We start from the raw sequence: 16471 nt of genomic DNA on the forward strand, positions 1-16471 counted from the left end.
AATTCAAATCTTCTTTTTTCCACTGCGAATGATAGAAGAATAGTAATTGAAATATAAATTTTAAAATATATAATGAATAGTGGGTGACATTTTTTTTTTATTTTATTTCCATTAATTCTACTAAGAACTAATCCTGCAAGCAGATGTTTTAATGTATAAATGATTTGAAATAATGACAAAATGAAATATGATTTAGTAATTTGAACAGAATATGTTTTTTTTTTCTCTCAACTATTTGTTAATTTTAATTTCAATTTGTTTGCCTTCACTTAATTTCATCAATTATTTTTGTATGAGTTACATAGATTGTTGAAATATTCATTTCAATACATGTTTTTTTTTTAAGCAATAGAAATATTTAACTATCAACAGTCGTTAGTAACAATGTTTATTTGCTTAAATTAAAAGTGTAAATAATAAAATGTTAGACTTCAATCTTTCCTGAAATAATAATAGAAAATGATTACTTTTCATCAAGTTTACCGATATTGGAGCATTTTCGTAAAAATTAAATTTCGAACTGAAATTGCTGAAAGTTGTAGTTCAAAATTTGCTACTTGCAAAAATTATTTTTCGATATAATTTTGCTCTCAAATTATTTCTTAAAGTTTTTTTTTTGTTGTTTATTAAAAAACAAAAAAAAAAAAAAAAAATACGGAAAAACATTTAGAATGTTTTAATTATGCAATAATATCTCTACAACAATGATATTTTGGTAATTTAACATTTTGAAATTTTTTTTTTATTTTTTTGATGGAAACATGCATTGTTTTAAAATATTTGATAAACAATAGTATAACAGTAACATTTATGAACATTATTTCAAACTTTTGTGAAAAAAATTGTTTTAAAGCATTTCTTTGCTAATTTATGCAATAATATTTATTAACAAAACGACTGACCTTTGACCTTTTTTGTTCAAACATTCTGGTTACTGATCATTATTTGCCCATTAGATCACATCGCGCTAAATTAGTAACCTCCAAACAAAACAAATTTGAATCAATATTCAATTCTTGTGTTTACTAAAATAATTTTTTATTAGGACAACCTAATTAGTTTTATTCAGGATATGATTACAAGTAAAACTTGTTATTATCACTTCGAAGGCATATGAGTTGGAATCTAAGTCAAATATTGGTTAGAAATCCATTCAACATAGTTACGATTCAAATCATTTAGAAAAAGTCTATCAAAAAAAAAAAAGACTATCGGTATTCAAAAAATTGAGGAATTCTTGACAAAAATTGCAATTCCAAATCAAAATGAATTCCATAAATCTGCAAAATATTAAAAGTTAACGATTAAGGAAAGTACAAAGATCGCAAAAAAAACTGATAAACATTAAGCAAATAAAACATAAAATAAATTTGAAAATGCTAAATGAAAATTGTGATTGAGTAAAACTGTATATCTTAATTAGGAACAAACAAGGCAAATTAGCGAAAACTTAAAAATTCTGATAAAAAATTATTCATTAATTAGAAACTAAGCAATTTCAACTCAAAAAAAAAAAAAGTGAGATCGAATAAGTAAGTTACTTGTTTAAAACTAACAAATAGATATAACAATTTTTGTCAGTCTTTTTTTTTAACCTATGGTAGAGCAAAGTAAAGCAAAGGAACTCATACAGGTAAGCAAGTTTTGAATGAACATAGCAAATAATTATAATAACAAATAGTAAATTTGTTAATTACTTCATTGAATAATAAAAACAATTTCACGCCAATCGAACTTACCATATTTTCTGTCGTAAGTAATATTAACACTTTATTGTTGCTTAAATAAATAATCAGATATTTACTTTTAAATGGGTAAATTTTGAGCTAATTGAATCATTTAGAAAGCTTAAAAAAAAAAAAAAAAAGAAACGAATAGTTTTTATTTATACGTACGTGTGAAACGTGCTGTTTTACGTGCAAAAATATACAACCTTAAAAAAAATATACATCGAAAAAAATGTGTACATTTTAACACACAATAATATATTTAAATAAATCAGACATTTTTCATAGAGCATCAAAAATAGGATAAAAATAAGAGTTTTATTTTTCTGAATAATTATTAAACGGAAGAAGTAATCTAACCTTTTCTTCACTTCAGATTCAATCTAATTGGAAACGTGTAATTGAGTAATTTGCTTACACTGGATTCTGTTTATAACAAAAAATTTAATATAATAACAAAAGCTCATTATCATATAATTTTGCTTTACAATTTTCCACATTTCTATTTGAAAAAAAATCTTTTTTTTGTGAAATGAAACTTTGAAATCCTAGCTCTTCAATGATCATCCTAAATCATTATAATCAATATTATCATTATTGTTACCGTTTGAACAACTTTTTTTGTGAGTATTATACTCAATTTGCAGAAATTTTTAGGAAATAAAAATGAAATATATCAAACTGATATTATTTATAATGAAGTTACTAATATTTTGTTACTTATATAATTAATTCAATTACATTATAATATTTGTGATTATCGTGATTTGACTGCTATCTGTATACTAGCAATTCACTGTAATAAAGATTATCATTTTAACTTTTTTTAATCAGTCAATAAAGTGACATTGTTGTATGTTGATCGTAATTTGCAGTGAATTTGAATGAAATTCAAGATTGCACAAAAAATGTACCGAAGATTAGAATTGATGGAAAATTCAATTGAGTCATTTATTTTCTTCATTTTTGTTTCTATCATAGGCTTGAACAATGTCTGAAACGATTCCATTAATATTGCAAAGATGCTCTTGAAACAGATAATCGATTCAATGGCATGTCCTGAAGAGGTGACTACATCCAGTTTATCAACTTTAAGAAAACAAGTGTTGAGAAGTTTAAGATAGTTTTTTAGAAAGATATAAAAAAACTTGAAACTAACCAGATTTGAAATAGTGGTTTAAATTCAAAAGTTTGGATAATGATAATAATAATAACTTCGATCTGTAAAGTAGGATAACGACAAAGTTTAAAATATCAGTTAAATTGCAAACTGTGATTGCAAATAGTATTTCAATCAAATACCTCACATATCCCAATCTAGAAAATTTTCAGCAGAATTGCTTTAGCATGATCTGAAATGTGAATATAGAAATATTAATATTTCCCAGACAAATTGTAAAACTAAAAATATTTTAGCTAATACATAAAAGCTTAATTTAACATCTCAAAGTGTTTCTGATGATTTGTTGCAATACAGCATATCATTTCCATTCATTTCAAAACCGAATATAAATAATAAAGATTACTATTAGTTCTTGTGAAATTTTTCCATCAATAGGAAAAAAAAAAAGTTTGTTGAAATGGTTCTTTCCATTAATTCTTTTCGAAATTCAAAATATGAAAAAGGAACAGTTATTTCGCAGCAAAGGTTAATAGTGTGAATTGAAGAAAAGGGAAGCAATTTTGTATACAAGTTTAGGAGTTTGAACAAAATAAGTTGTAGATCAATGCATCAATGTCGCACTTTATACTGTATCAATATCATACTCTATTCCATTAACGATGCACTTTACAATGTACAATACCGTACCCCGTTCCATTGGTGTTGAACTTTATGCCGTATCAATATTGTACTTCATTCCACTAATAATGTTGATTTTCAACCGAAACATTCTATTAATGTCGCACTTTACTATAACAATACCGTACTCCGTTCTGTTAATGTTGAACTTTACCGTAACAATACCGTATTCAGTCCTATCAATGTTGCACATCATGCCGCAACATTCCACTCATGCTGCATCCTACCGTAACAGTACCGTACTCCATGTCCTTAATGTTGCACATCATGCCGTAACATTCTACTATTGTTCTTACTGTGGCAACACTGTACTCCGTCCCATCATTGTTGAACTTTGTTCCATAACATTCTGCTGATGTTGCACATTACTGTAGCAGTACCGTATTCCGTCCCATCAATGTGGCACATTATGCCGTATCAACATCGTACTCCATACCATCGATACTGCATCTTGCTGTAAAAATATCGTATTCCATTCTACTATTATTAAACTTCAACAATACTGTATCCCATTCCATTAATACTGTACTTCATACTGTACTAGCATCATACTCCGTTCCATCAATACTTATTTTATTAGCAATACTGTGCTCTATTCCATTTGTTTCTGCTCATAATCATTGTATTGCATTTACATTATATATGTGAAATCGTTTACCAAAAATCTTCCATGTTATTGTAACATCAAGCAATTTTATGTCAAATCGATAACTAAATTTTTCTCAATACAAATTATATGAGCAGTAAGTAATTTTTGACCTTAATTTTATATGAAAAATATATCAATATTCAATGAACACGTATAAAATGGACATAACATGTTGAAATAGCATAAAAATAATTCAAATGAATCGTTAGTAAAGATATGAATGAAACGGATCGAAGCAGCAATTACTTTTTATTCAATGAAAAATTCCGCCTATAAAAGTGATGATATGATAAGAATAATGGACTAAGACAAGAGACTTAAATTGATATTATAGATCAATGAATATCACAATCAATGAACAATGGACTAAGACGACATGATGATCACAATGAATATCACAATATGATATTTCAGCAAATTTTATTGTTATTAATTGATCTCGGATATGCACCATAGCAGGTATCATGAATTTCTTCAATATTTTTCTTTTTTTTTTTTCAAGTTGTCTTTTTTATTCATCTCATCAGTTTAAATATCTATCTTTTACTTTATCTTCAGAAATTTTTAGTTGCTATCAACTGGTGATAAAATAACCGCTTCTGCATTTTTCACCCTTTTTCTCTCACTTCACGGATCATCGAAAGAAATACATGTTACAGAAGATTTGCATTCGAGAATAAACTTGAAATGCTACGTTTAGAAAAAAAAGAAGGACAAGGAATTTAAAGTTACCACGCAACATTTATTGAATGGGCAAAATTCCGATAACTTCCATGTCGCCATTTTCGTCATTTGCACTTTTCTTCCAGCTGTTCAGTAAAGAACAAATGATGAGCTTAGAGTAAAAAGCAGTTTTTTCTTTTTTTTTGAAAAATGAAATAAGAATAACTCTGAAGCCTGAAGCGATAAAAGATTGAACAATTTATCGAGCATCAAGTTTTTTATCACTGCTATTTAATTTCTCATCAAGGATACTTTTAGATTATCAAAAATTGAATTCACTGATAAAAAAAAAAACTGCATTTTCTATTCATATTTCGTTCCCTTCTTTGTTCCATAGTAATTAATTTGGTAAATGAATGTAAAATGTAACATTTAAACGTCTTGTACAAAAAAAAAAGGAGGATATTCATTTAAACCGTTTGTCATAGCAAAAGGATGAATTGAACTTCAATGTGAAAAATTCCGGCAATACAGGAACAAGACGAGTTCCGATTCATCATTTTTTTTAGAGGTATAAATAGAAGTATAAGGTGAAGATTTTATGTTTGAAGCAGTGTAAACTGGAAAATTCTTTGTCATCAAACTTATTCAAATCTATTCTGCTCAAATGATATCAACCAGTTATCTAATCTACTTGTAACAGAAATTTGGTAAAAAAAAAATTTCCTAGGATAATAATCATCAAGAATTAAGCTTAAAAAAAATTTTTTCACACTTATTTCATTTATATAAAATTTAATATCCATCATATACGTAACTTTTTAAGATGATTAAGTTATTACTTGCGTAACTTTTTATGATTAAGTTATTACTTAACCATTGTTACCATTGCTTTTATTTTACCAATACTTCGCAATAATACAATAAATTAATTAGAATTTTGATGCTTATTGAATAACTTCTCTTAACTCACACTTTTTTTTATACGCTTTCGAAATATTATATAATACTTTTCACACGATTGTTAGCATAGATTATGCAAAAAAAGATGCAAATATTTTTTTTTTTTTTTTTACTTTTTAAGGTTTTTTTTTGTTAAATATTATTTTTAATTTTTTCAATGATTATATTTATTATTAAATTTACGAATGATTGATAGTGTTGCTATTTGACGATATAAATTTACATGTTAATGTGCCGTAACCTCAATACTGTTAATAAATTATATATAAGGTACATAAGTCAGGATCCGCAATGTACACGTCACTCACGTCACGTTGTGATTTAAGGTCAACATTTATTAACAGATAATCATTTTTTTTTTTTTTTTTTCTATTTTCGTCGTTTTTTTAATAACAAATACATTTAAAGCTAGGACGATGATTGCCATACTAAAAAGTAAATTGCTAATGAACAAATGATAACAATTCTTTCATTTTACTTGTTTCTATAAATCTCGAGATACTTGAATTAACTTCCCTTCAATTAAATTACTTAAGTAATAGTGATATTTTATCAGTATGAAAATGATACATTCATGTAAGTATAAGTAACATTTATCTATAACAACCGATTTACTCTTTTGATATGTTGATATTTCGTTATTTTTTCAATGTCAATTTTAAAATTTAAATTATAATTTAAGATCAAATTGGACAAATATAGGCACACCGGAATGATGCGATTTAATTGGATTATATTACTACTATTGATTGTACCAGTAATGATGGCTAAATTAGACATTTCAATGAAAAATGATCATTCTATCAGTACTGATAACACTGATAACAGCTTACTGAGAAGTCGTCGAATTAAACGACAAGAACTACCATGTTTCCTATGTCCAAATGTACAATTTCTTATGGATTTTTATTGTGCACATTTTAGATATCTCTTTGCTGGTGCTAGACTAGCAGGTAGAAAGAAACGTTCCGTCGAAAATATTTGCCCATGTTGTAGGTTAGTTCATTTTTATATTTTTTTCTTTTTTCCTAAAATTTACCCAAAAATAATCATTCAATAAACTTTTATCAATAATTTAGTTAAAAAACTAAAAAATAATTACACAAAATCCTTTATCAATTCAATAATCATATTAAATTGACGGTAGATGAAAAGAAATGAAAATTGAAAGAAAGAAAATGACTGTTTTTTTTTTTTTAAATTATAATTAAAACCAATTAATTACTAATAATTAATTCAATTTTTTAGGTATTCTTCTTTTTTTTCCCCATAAATTTAATCAAAAATAATCAGTCAATATTTTTTCATCAATAATCTAGTTAAAAATCTTAGAAATAATTACACAAATATTTTGTTATTTCAATATTCACATTAAATTGAAAGTAGATGAAAGGAAATAAAAATTGAAAAATAAATGATTCGGTTTTTTCTTTTTTAAATTGTAATTAAAAACAATTAATTACTAATAATCAATTTAATTTTTTAAATCTTTCAAACAATTTTTTTCTTTTTTATTTTTCAGTGAACAAACACAAAAAGAAAATATAAGACAAAGAACAAAAATGAAATAATAAAAAAATGATTTAAAAAAAAAAAATAAATAAATAAATAAATGATTATTTTAGATGTTGCGCACGTAAACGACGTTCCATTCTACGAAATGATCGCTTACAATTGCAAAATTTAAATTATGAAACAGTTAAAAAATGATTATGGAAATAGGAGGAAGATGAAAAGATTTTAAGTTTTATTTATTTTTTTTTTTTTTTTATTATCATTTCTTTTTGAAATTTGTTTTTAATCATATTATTTACATATATGTTTGATGCAAAAGGTTTGGTTTAAATTTATTAATGATATGTTTATTAGTGATAAAAATATTAAAAAAAAAAACCGAAAACTTTATATTTTTTGAATTTTTCTAAAAAAAAGGATTTTTTTCATCAAATTTTCAATAGTTTAAATGATTTTGTTGAAAATTATTCAACAATAACATACTTTAATTGTCAACTTTTATTTATTTTATTCATGAATAATTTGATAAATAACAAATATTCAAATAGAATTACAAAAAAAAAAAAAAAAATTGAGCATAAATAGAAAATGATAATTTAAAATTAAAAAAAAATGGAAATATAAATAAAAACAAAAATTTTTCTTCGTTCAAATTTCTTTCTTTTTTTTCATTTTCATTTTTCTTTTTTGGTTTTTTGGTTTTTTTGGTTTTTTTTTTTTTTTGTCATATATAATTTTTTTTTTTTTGAGAATATTTTTCTATGAGCAATTTAATTTATCAGTGATTTTTTTGAATTCAATTGGATATTTTTATGATATATTTGCTTAAATCTTTTTAATTTTTGATGCATTTGATATTACGATAAATATATTCTGCCATAGATAATTTAAAACTTTCTTTTTTTAAATTTAAATTTGAAAAGAAAAAGAAAAAAACCATACCTGTTGTTAAAACATATCTTTTTTTCTTCCTTGTTTATTTATTTATTTATTTATTTTTTTTTTTTTTTTGGTGACAAATAAAAACTAACGAATAGCTTGTAATTGACAAATGATTCGTAATGTTTTATGCAAAATTTTTTTTTCTTTCATTTTTTTTTTTTTTTTTTTTTTTGTTTTTGGTGGCAAATAAACAATAAATTATTTATAATCAGTAAAGCAAATATTCAATTCAACGATACATATGATATTGGGCAAAAGAAAAAAGGAAAAAACAAATAAATATAATTCTAATAAATGAATAAAAATTATATTCCAATGAAAACAATTTTGTTTTAGTAAGAAATATCACAGTTAAATTAACTATACAAAGCTAAATGTTATACTACAACAAAAAAAAAAAAAAAATTACAGTAAAGGAAAAGTTAAGTAAAAATTTAATTCAGTTGAAATCAAACTAATTACCCACCTAGTAGTTTATTTATAATTAATAAATCAAAATTAACCGTTCGTAAATTAATGAAATTTTGTTAATAGTATTTGCTTATTTCTTATGTTTCTTTCGTTTTCTGTTTTAAATTATCATTGTGAAATAAATTTGTGTATCTAATGATAACTCAACGAATCAGAAGTAGTTATCGCTTACTCAAAAATAAAAATATATATTTCTGATTCTTTAAGTTATCAAAATAATACCTGAAATATTCCAAATTACATGTAAGATAACCACAAAACTTTTTTTTGCATTTCTTTTTTTTTTTTTAAAAAATTTTTTAACATTTAACAAACAATCACACATTTAATTAGCCATTACTCAATCTTTGTTGCATTTTTTAATGTTTCTTAATTTTATCACATTTTTAATATTTATTTTATATATACTGGTGAAAAAAAAAATTTCCTACAAAATAATTGAGGAAAATTATTATTGATGAAATGATGAGAAAGCAATCGGGATTTCAAGTATTTTAAATTTTAAAACAGCATTTTAAAGTATTATAAAGTTTTTAAAGTAACGCATTTGGAGCAACTCGTTTCTTTTTTTTTGTACAATAAAATTACAACTTAGAAAAAAAAAAAGTACACCGACTAAAAACAATGGTTTTATTTATTTTAAATTTCTAATTTATAGTAATTTAAAGAATTTTTTAAATAATAATTTAAATAAATAATCTAACTTAAATTTATAACATTTTACAATTAAGCTTCTTCATATTGTTATTTGCAAAAGGTATTGTATTATTTCTAGAATTTTGTAATTCTAAAAAATATTTTCTAAAACAGATAAAGTTAAGTATGACTCTACTCGGCAAGAAATAATGTCCCAATAATTCGGTTACTTTGTGATATAAATGTATTTCACGGATACATCAAAGAAGAAAACACGAAACGAATATCAGTTTTTCCGCCCATCAATCACTACTCAGGTTAGCATATGCGATTATCTGTTTGAATCCGTAAATCGCATTTTGCAAAACTTTCATAATTCAAAAGTGAAATTCAATCTAAGTAATTTCAAATTTTTTTTTTTTAATTTCGTGGCAAAAATGGAAGATATTAAATCCTTTTCTTTCTCTCTCTCTCTAAGCGTTAAATTAAGATACCCAAAATTTCCAGGTTTAAAAAAAAAAAAAAAAAAAAAAAAAAACAAATGAACTAGAAATTTAGTAAAAATAGATGAAATACATAAGTGTCATCCAGAATACATAAAAATGTTAAATCATTCAAGAAAAAAAAAAAAAAAAAAAACAAAAACCTAATCTCTTTCTCATAAATCACTTTTCGTCTTCACATTAATCAAAAAAAATTTTTAAAATGCTTCGAATAATCACCACAATCAATGCCAATTTCTCGTCTGAAACTATGAAAATTGCAGTGAAACAAAATGAGAAACAGGAAACAATACAAAATACCCTTACTCAATCCGAAAAACAAAACAACATATTGTGATGTGTCCCCGACACAACTGAAAAGCATGTTTTAATATGATCATAATATAATGCACCTTTTATTACAAAACCAGAATCTATCAACAAATTACATCTTTCCGCCTCAATTCATCATATCACTATAGCTTCACAGTGAAACTTTTTTATGCTAACCGGAACAGATAGATAGTTGAAATAAAAATTTCATTGAGTGAAGTCATGAAATAAATATCAGATAATATTGACAAGACGATAAGAGGTTGTAAAAAAAAAAAATTGAGATTGTAGAAAAATAAGGATTCGATGAGAAAAGATTACAGCAATAAGACAAGATACGATTGGAATGCTTTCCGGAAACGGAATTGTTCTAACGGAATTGAGCATAGTCTAACTCCTTATACATTATAAGTTGATATACAATATTAAACAATAGATAGTACTGATATACTCATATATTTATACAAAAGCATTGTTATAATCCTAATGAAAGAGTAGTTATGTGAACAGAGCTGTTTTCAACCACTCATTATCAATTTAGTTATTAGACAACAAACACCTATACATAAATTCACCTATAATATTTAGATGATTAATTCGTCCCAAAAATATTTTAAGTAAGCAGTTTTAGATGAAATTTCTATATCTTATATTTCTTTTCTAAAAATACAAAAATACATTATTTCGACAGATAAAAATATTTCGGTTTTTTTCGAAAAATAATGAATTTTCGAATCTTTTAATCACATATTCAGTGATTTATAATCGAGAAAACTTATTAAATTAAACATTCAAAAAAAAAAAAAAAGCACTGAGATTATTTACAAGACAATAAACTGAAAAATCATTAAACATTTACCCGAGCATCTTACAAAATGTCATACTCCATACCAGCGTATTTCTTACGAGACGATGAAATATCATCTTTATATAAAAGTGGATTTATTTTCGCCTGACTACTGATTAACGATGCACCTGATGGCCAAACATCAGTAACCAACTAGAAAAATAAGCCAGAATATCTCTGCTGCACTATTAATATCAGCAATATCAACTATCAACTGTTAAATCAATAATATAGATTTAAATCTTGCTGTATTTTGCTATTATTAATCGTTTCAAGTTTATTAAAGAGAAGAAAGCTCATGAAAAATAAACCTTATCCAAGCATTCAGAATAATTCCTGGTAAGCATCCATTTATCATGAATCCTACTACCAATCAACACCGGAGACTGTCCAGTTAATTCTGCCACCATCATATTCATTAATAAAGTAAAGCAATGTGATACTTTTAATGCTATTCCTTTGGCAGGTGTTGGCATCCATTGCTCAAAATGCAACAGGTATTCCCTTAAAAAAAGTTTACATATTATTTTATAAAGTACACTGTAATAACCATTTAGCTTATCTGTTATAAATTACAAAACTATTTCATATAACTTACCTCTTTATTAAAGCAAGATGAAATAGAATCAACGAGTATTCACTGCTCGGCTTAAGTTCAACTGTTGGCATTCCTCCTTCCACCTCAAGAAAACAGTATTCAGCTGACAACAAAAAATTATTGCAGTTGATAAATTCTCATATCAAAACTAAGGATGCAGTGGACTAAATCAATTTTTAATCCTCTGTCTACCTTTCAATGATCTTGAGTTTATTAAAAATATATATTAAAGCTATCTCTAAATAATAACAAAAAAAAAATAACAAGTTTTCAAAATTTCCATTTAAAATTTTCTGGAAAAAAAACCTTCGAATCAGCAGCATAAAAACCATAAAGACGATAAGGTTCAGTGCTTGCTGCATCTACTAAAAAGCGAATATCATCAACTGTAATAGGCACACGTTCATCCAGAAATAAAATAAATGTACCAACAAATTCAGCTTGTAATGCTTGAGCTTGACTTAAAATATCAACGTGCACCTAAAACTAGTAACATATAAATAACCTTAAGTTATATAAAAATTCCTTCTGTAAAATTTATGCCAACATATAATGCAATTTACAGCTAAAAATATATCAGAATAAGTTTACGTCGAAGTCGCTCGGTTGTACAAATATGTTTGCGCCACAACTGTCAAAATTAGTTTTCATTTGACGATTTTTGGGCCAAAGTATAATAATCTAAAAAAGTTAGTAATAAATTGTATATAACATAAGCTGCTAAATGTGTCAAGCATAATCTATGTCGATAGTCTTTATATGTGTGTCTTCAGCAGTATTCTTGATATTTTTCCCATTTATTTCAGCAGTATTTATAAAAGTTCACAACTTGCAAAAAATCTACAACTGTCTTATCTGAATAGTTGCCTATAATAGCCATCTATTGTGCCTATTGTTCTAAGATCTAATTATTAAAAAAACCATAAATGAAACAATGTTTGCTTAAAATTCTCTTTCTAAATAGAATTTACTACGAGAACATAACTAAAATATTCAGCCATCAAATATCTCACCTTCCGTACTTCATGGATACCACAGAATAAATTTACAATTCGATTCAATCTTCCGGATACTTTTATTGAAGCTCTTAAAAGAACTGTGTAACCATTTTCATTTGATGATGCTGATGTAGGAGAATTTTCAACAGGTAAAAACAAACGATTCCAGTTTCTCGGTTCCTCACCTCGTTGTTTGTTGATACGCTCTTCAATGATCTGTAAACACAACAAAGAGTGTTATTTTGTCAATATAAATAAAAAAACAAGATGAGTGCATTCACTTCAATAATTTTTACCTGCAATGCAGTAAGTGTAATTTTTTCCACACTACTAAAATATCGCTGATATAAACCTCGTGATTGCTGCTTCATAAATAATATGCGGTCGAGTGGTATGGCATTCAAAACATCTGAAATCTGTAAAGAAATTGATAGGAAAAAACATAAACTACATTGATTACTAAAAAATCTCCGCCAAAGTTTCATGAATGTCATTATCATTACCAATGAAAGCATGTTAAATGTTTGGAGATTACATCAAACAAATTCTAAGTCATCTTTCTTAAACAAATACCACCAGTAATAATTTATGTAAGCATGATTTTCTAAATCATACTTAAAATCATATTAAGACCGACCGTAAGCACAGTATCTTCATGACCGATGATCACTGCTTGACGCCAATCAATAACTTCCGAAAAAGGCAATTCCCAGTCGTCGGACAAAACAACTGGAATACAACCCAGTCGAAGTGCTTCCAGAAAACGAAATGAACCAAGACGTCGTCCACGTGGTGTAAGACAAAATGTTGAATTAGACATAATCATTTCATAGTCCCAACTAGAAAAACAAAAACTAACAAAATTTATTCCAATGCAGCTCCTATAAATTTATAACTCCCATAGTAAATCTTGTATTATTTAGGCAAATTTCCTTTGCTATAGAATTATCAAAATTTTATAGTTTGATCCAATTTCACAAGATTTCTTGACATCCTAATTAGAAGTGCAAATAGGTTAAACTAATTAAAATAATTTAATGAATTCTTAATCACTTCCTTGGAATCATCACATAACCGTGAATCACGGTAAATGCCTAAATTTTACAGGAAAAATAAATTTAAACTGTTATTATAGTTCTTTTCTTAACAGTCTTCAATCTATCCGAATTTAAAATTGAAAGTACAGTTTGTATTTGAAAATAAACTACCAAACAGATTAGCTATTTCTTACTGATCATATTCGACATTATCTTCTTCACAACGTTCATCCTCATACTTCTTCCAATCTGTATTATGCTTACATGTTGTAACCATAACTACGGACTGCCCATTATGAAGATGATAAAGCGAGTCACGCGTTTCGGAGCCAATTCCATAAACGTATCGTTTACCTTTGAAACTAACCAAATATTTGTCTTTTACTTTTAATGACCATTTCGTCTGAAATGTTAGGTTGATCACTACAAACGATCACTATTCATGAAAATTGACAATTTCTCTTACTTTCATCTTCCATAGCTTTAATTTCGTAAAACATACATTTCAGCAAAGATTTTAATTATCACAAATTTTCACATAAATGGTTCCATAAGTTATTAAATTTATAATCCAACATGCCACAGTACACCAGTTAAGGAATGCAGCCTTTATGAACAGGAACTGGCAAGAAATTTAGCAAAAAATTTTTAACAACGGCTAAGAAAACTTTTACAACTGCTAAGAGGTTAGAAAAATATAACAAACCTTTACGGTAGTTCTTAGTGGATGTTCCTTATGGAAGAGAGGAAAAGACAGATCAAAATTCTCCCTGAATATCTGAAAATGTTGTACCTTGAAAAAATATATTAAAAAATAAATAAAAATGAAAGAAAAATAATAAAACAGTCAAAAGGAAAATATCCATTAAAACTAACTCGAGTATTTGCACTGGCACGAGCAATGAGAGCATAGCCTGTATCAAAACCGAGGTCGTGATCCGAATAATCCGGATATGTACCATGATAAAGATTGAATATAATATGATTGCGACCATAATTCCAAATTTCACTCGGTAAAGTTTCTATCAATTCATTAACATACTTTACATAATTTTCGCTAAAAATATGAGATCTTGCTTGTAGAAAAACTGAAGAATAATTTCAAAAAATTTAGAACCGACATCACATTATATTATACTCCAAACTAAAAAAAAAAAAACAATGATTAGGAATAAATGATAATTGATGCATCCAATACCTCCTTCTATCCCGATCTACAGTATCGATGCCTAGAACAAACAAGCAAGCCTTCTGAGGGTCGTTGGTATAATAGATACTTTCTCGGATAACCTAGAAAGCACCGAAAGTAATCTTTGCCAAACCAGTAAGCATCAGTTAGGTTTTCAATATAGAATATATATAGAAAACAAAAAAAAGTGAACACTTCAATCAAAAACAAACTATAAAATCAAAAGAAAGAGTTCGCACCAGATTTTAGATCTCAGAATAAGCCAAAAAGATCAAAGAAAAGGAAAAACATTGTCTTTCAAGCTCATGGATTTGACCACGTAGTTTCTAATATGTAAATTTTCCTCGCTATTTCTCAAGGTTTAAAGAATTAAACCTTATATTTCTTCGTTTATTCATATTCTGACAGAAAAAATATTCTGACATATTCTGAAATGAAAAAAAAAAAAAAAAAGAGAAGAACCACTGGCATATTTCAAACATTTAACAAAGTTATATTAATACATAAAAAGTACGTATTATTACGTTAAGTGTAAGAACTGACTTTTAATATGTTACTGTATACCACGGACATTACTGAGCTGTTGTCTGATGGATAAACATACACGCGAAATGCATCATGCGCTAAACATCGCGATAAATCGAAACACTGTGACATTGTACATTCAGAAATCCTTCAAAAAAAAAAAAAAGAAACAGAGAAAAACTGAGCTTAAAAAAGCTAACGTTAACGTTAAAATGAGCTACAATAGAAAAAAGACCAATGTGATAAGGTCATTGGAGCCAAAATATATCCTTACAAAAACACTTTCCTTTTTCCTTTCCTATCTCAAAAAATTTAGTCTTAAAAAAAAGTACATTTATAGTTGCATTTTTTAGCTCAAGCCGAATGTTGCAAAATTCTACACGGTCTTTTTGCCGCTTAAAATTCATTATTTAAAAAATATGCAGTGTGATTAAACTCAACTAAAATGAGATATATTCAAATAAAACTCAAATTTGGAAGAATCTGTCACTCTGTCAGTAACAAATAAAATGACAGTTCATCCATCATCAGTCACCATTGCAATTTGCTTTTCTAGTGAAATTGCTTGAAAACTATTTGACCTAAATTATCTTTTCGAAAATTGTTAATTTAGAGATTTTATCAAGCAAAACTATTAAACATACTTGACAGGCCATTCTTCGGTATGATATGGTATTTGAATATTCAACAACTCCAATTCAGTGATATAGGATGATATTTCAAGTGGTTCCGACGTTAATTTCAGGTAGCGTCGATAGGAAAAAAATAATCCTATCATTAGCAAGAAAATTCCTAGTAATGAATAACGTCCAATAGCTTTCATCTTTGTCCAATGTCAGGTTATCCTTTTTTTAATATCAGCGAAAGCATCAGCTAATCCTTGATTCATGGAACGAGCAGGAAATCCACATCCACATCAAGTGAAAGTAATCTAAAATGAAAAAGATACGTTCATTATAATAATAAAAGTACAGTCATACGCTAACATTCTTGACGTCATGCACTGCCACCCTCACGTCATGCACTACCACCTCTCACGTCATGCGCTACCATCTCTCACGTTATACACTACCACCCTCACGTCATGCACTAACA

At 26.6% G+C, this 16471-nt stretch overlaps 1 protein-coding gene across 1 annotated transcript; it reads right to left on the reverse strand.

The window, feature by feature from the left end:
- Nucleotides 1–11050: 11050 nt before the first annotated feature.
- On the reverse strand, nt 11051–16154 carry Bma-rib-1 (exostosin-1, putative; the record flags this gene model as incomplete). Its single annotated transcript, XM_043075966.1, has 14 exons — nt 11051–11182; nt 11341–11533; nt 11628–11710; nt 11934–12107; nt 12219–12308; nt 12641–12841; nt 12922–13041; nt 13263–13464; nt 13857–14065; nt 14369–14440; nt 14539–14719; nt 14861–14952; nt 15395–15524; nt 16021–16154. The coding sequence occupies 14 exons, from the start codon at nt 16152–16154 to the stop codon at nt 11051–11053; spliced, it is 2013 nt and encodes a 670-aa protein (XP_042931900.1).
- Between the last annotated feature and the right edge of the window lie 317 nt (nt 16155–16471).

The sequence above is a fragment of the Brugia malayi genome, assembly GCF_000002995.4.
Source record: "Brugia malayi strain FR3 genome assembly, contig: Bm_v4_ChrX_scaffold_001, whole genome shotgun sequence".
Taxonomy (NCBI): domain Eukaryota; kingdom Metazoa; phylum Nematoda; class Chromadorea; order Rhabditida; family Onchocercidae; genus Brugia; species Brugia malayi.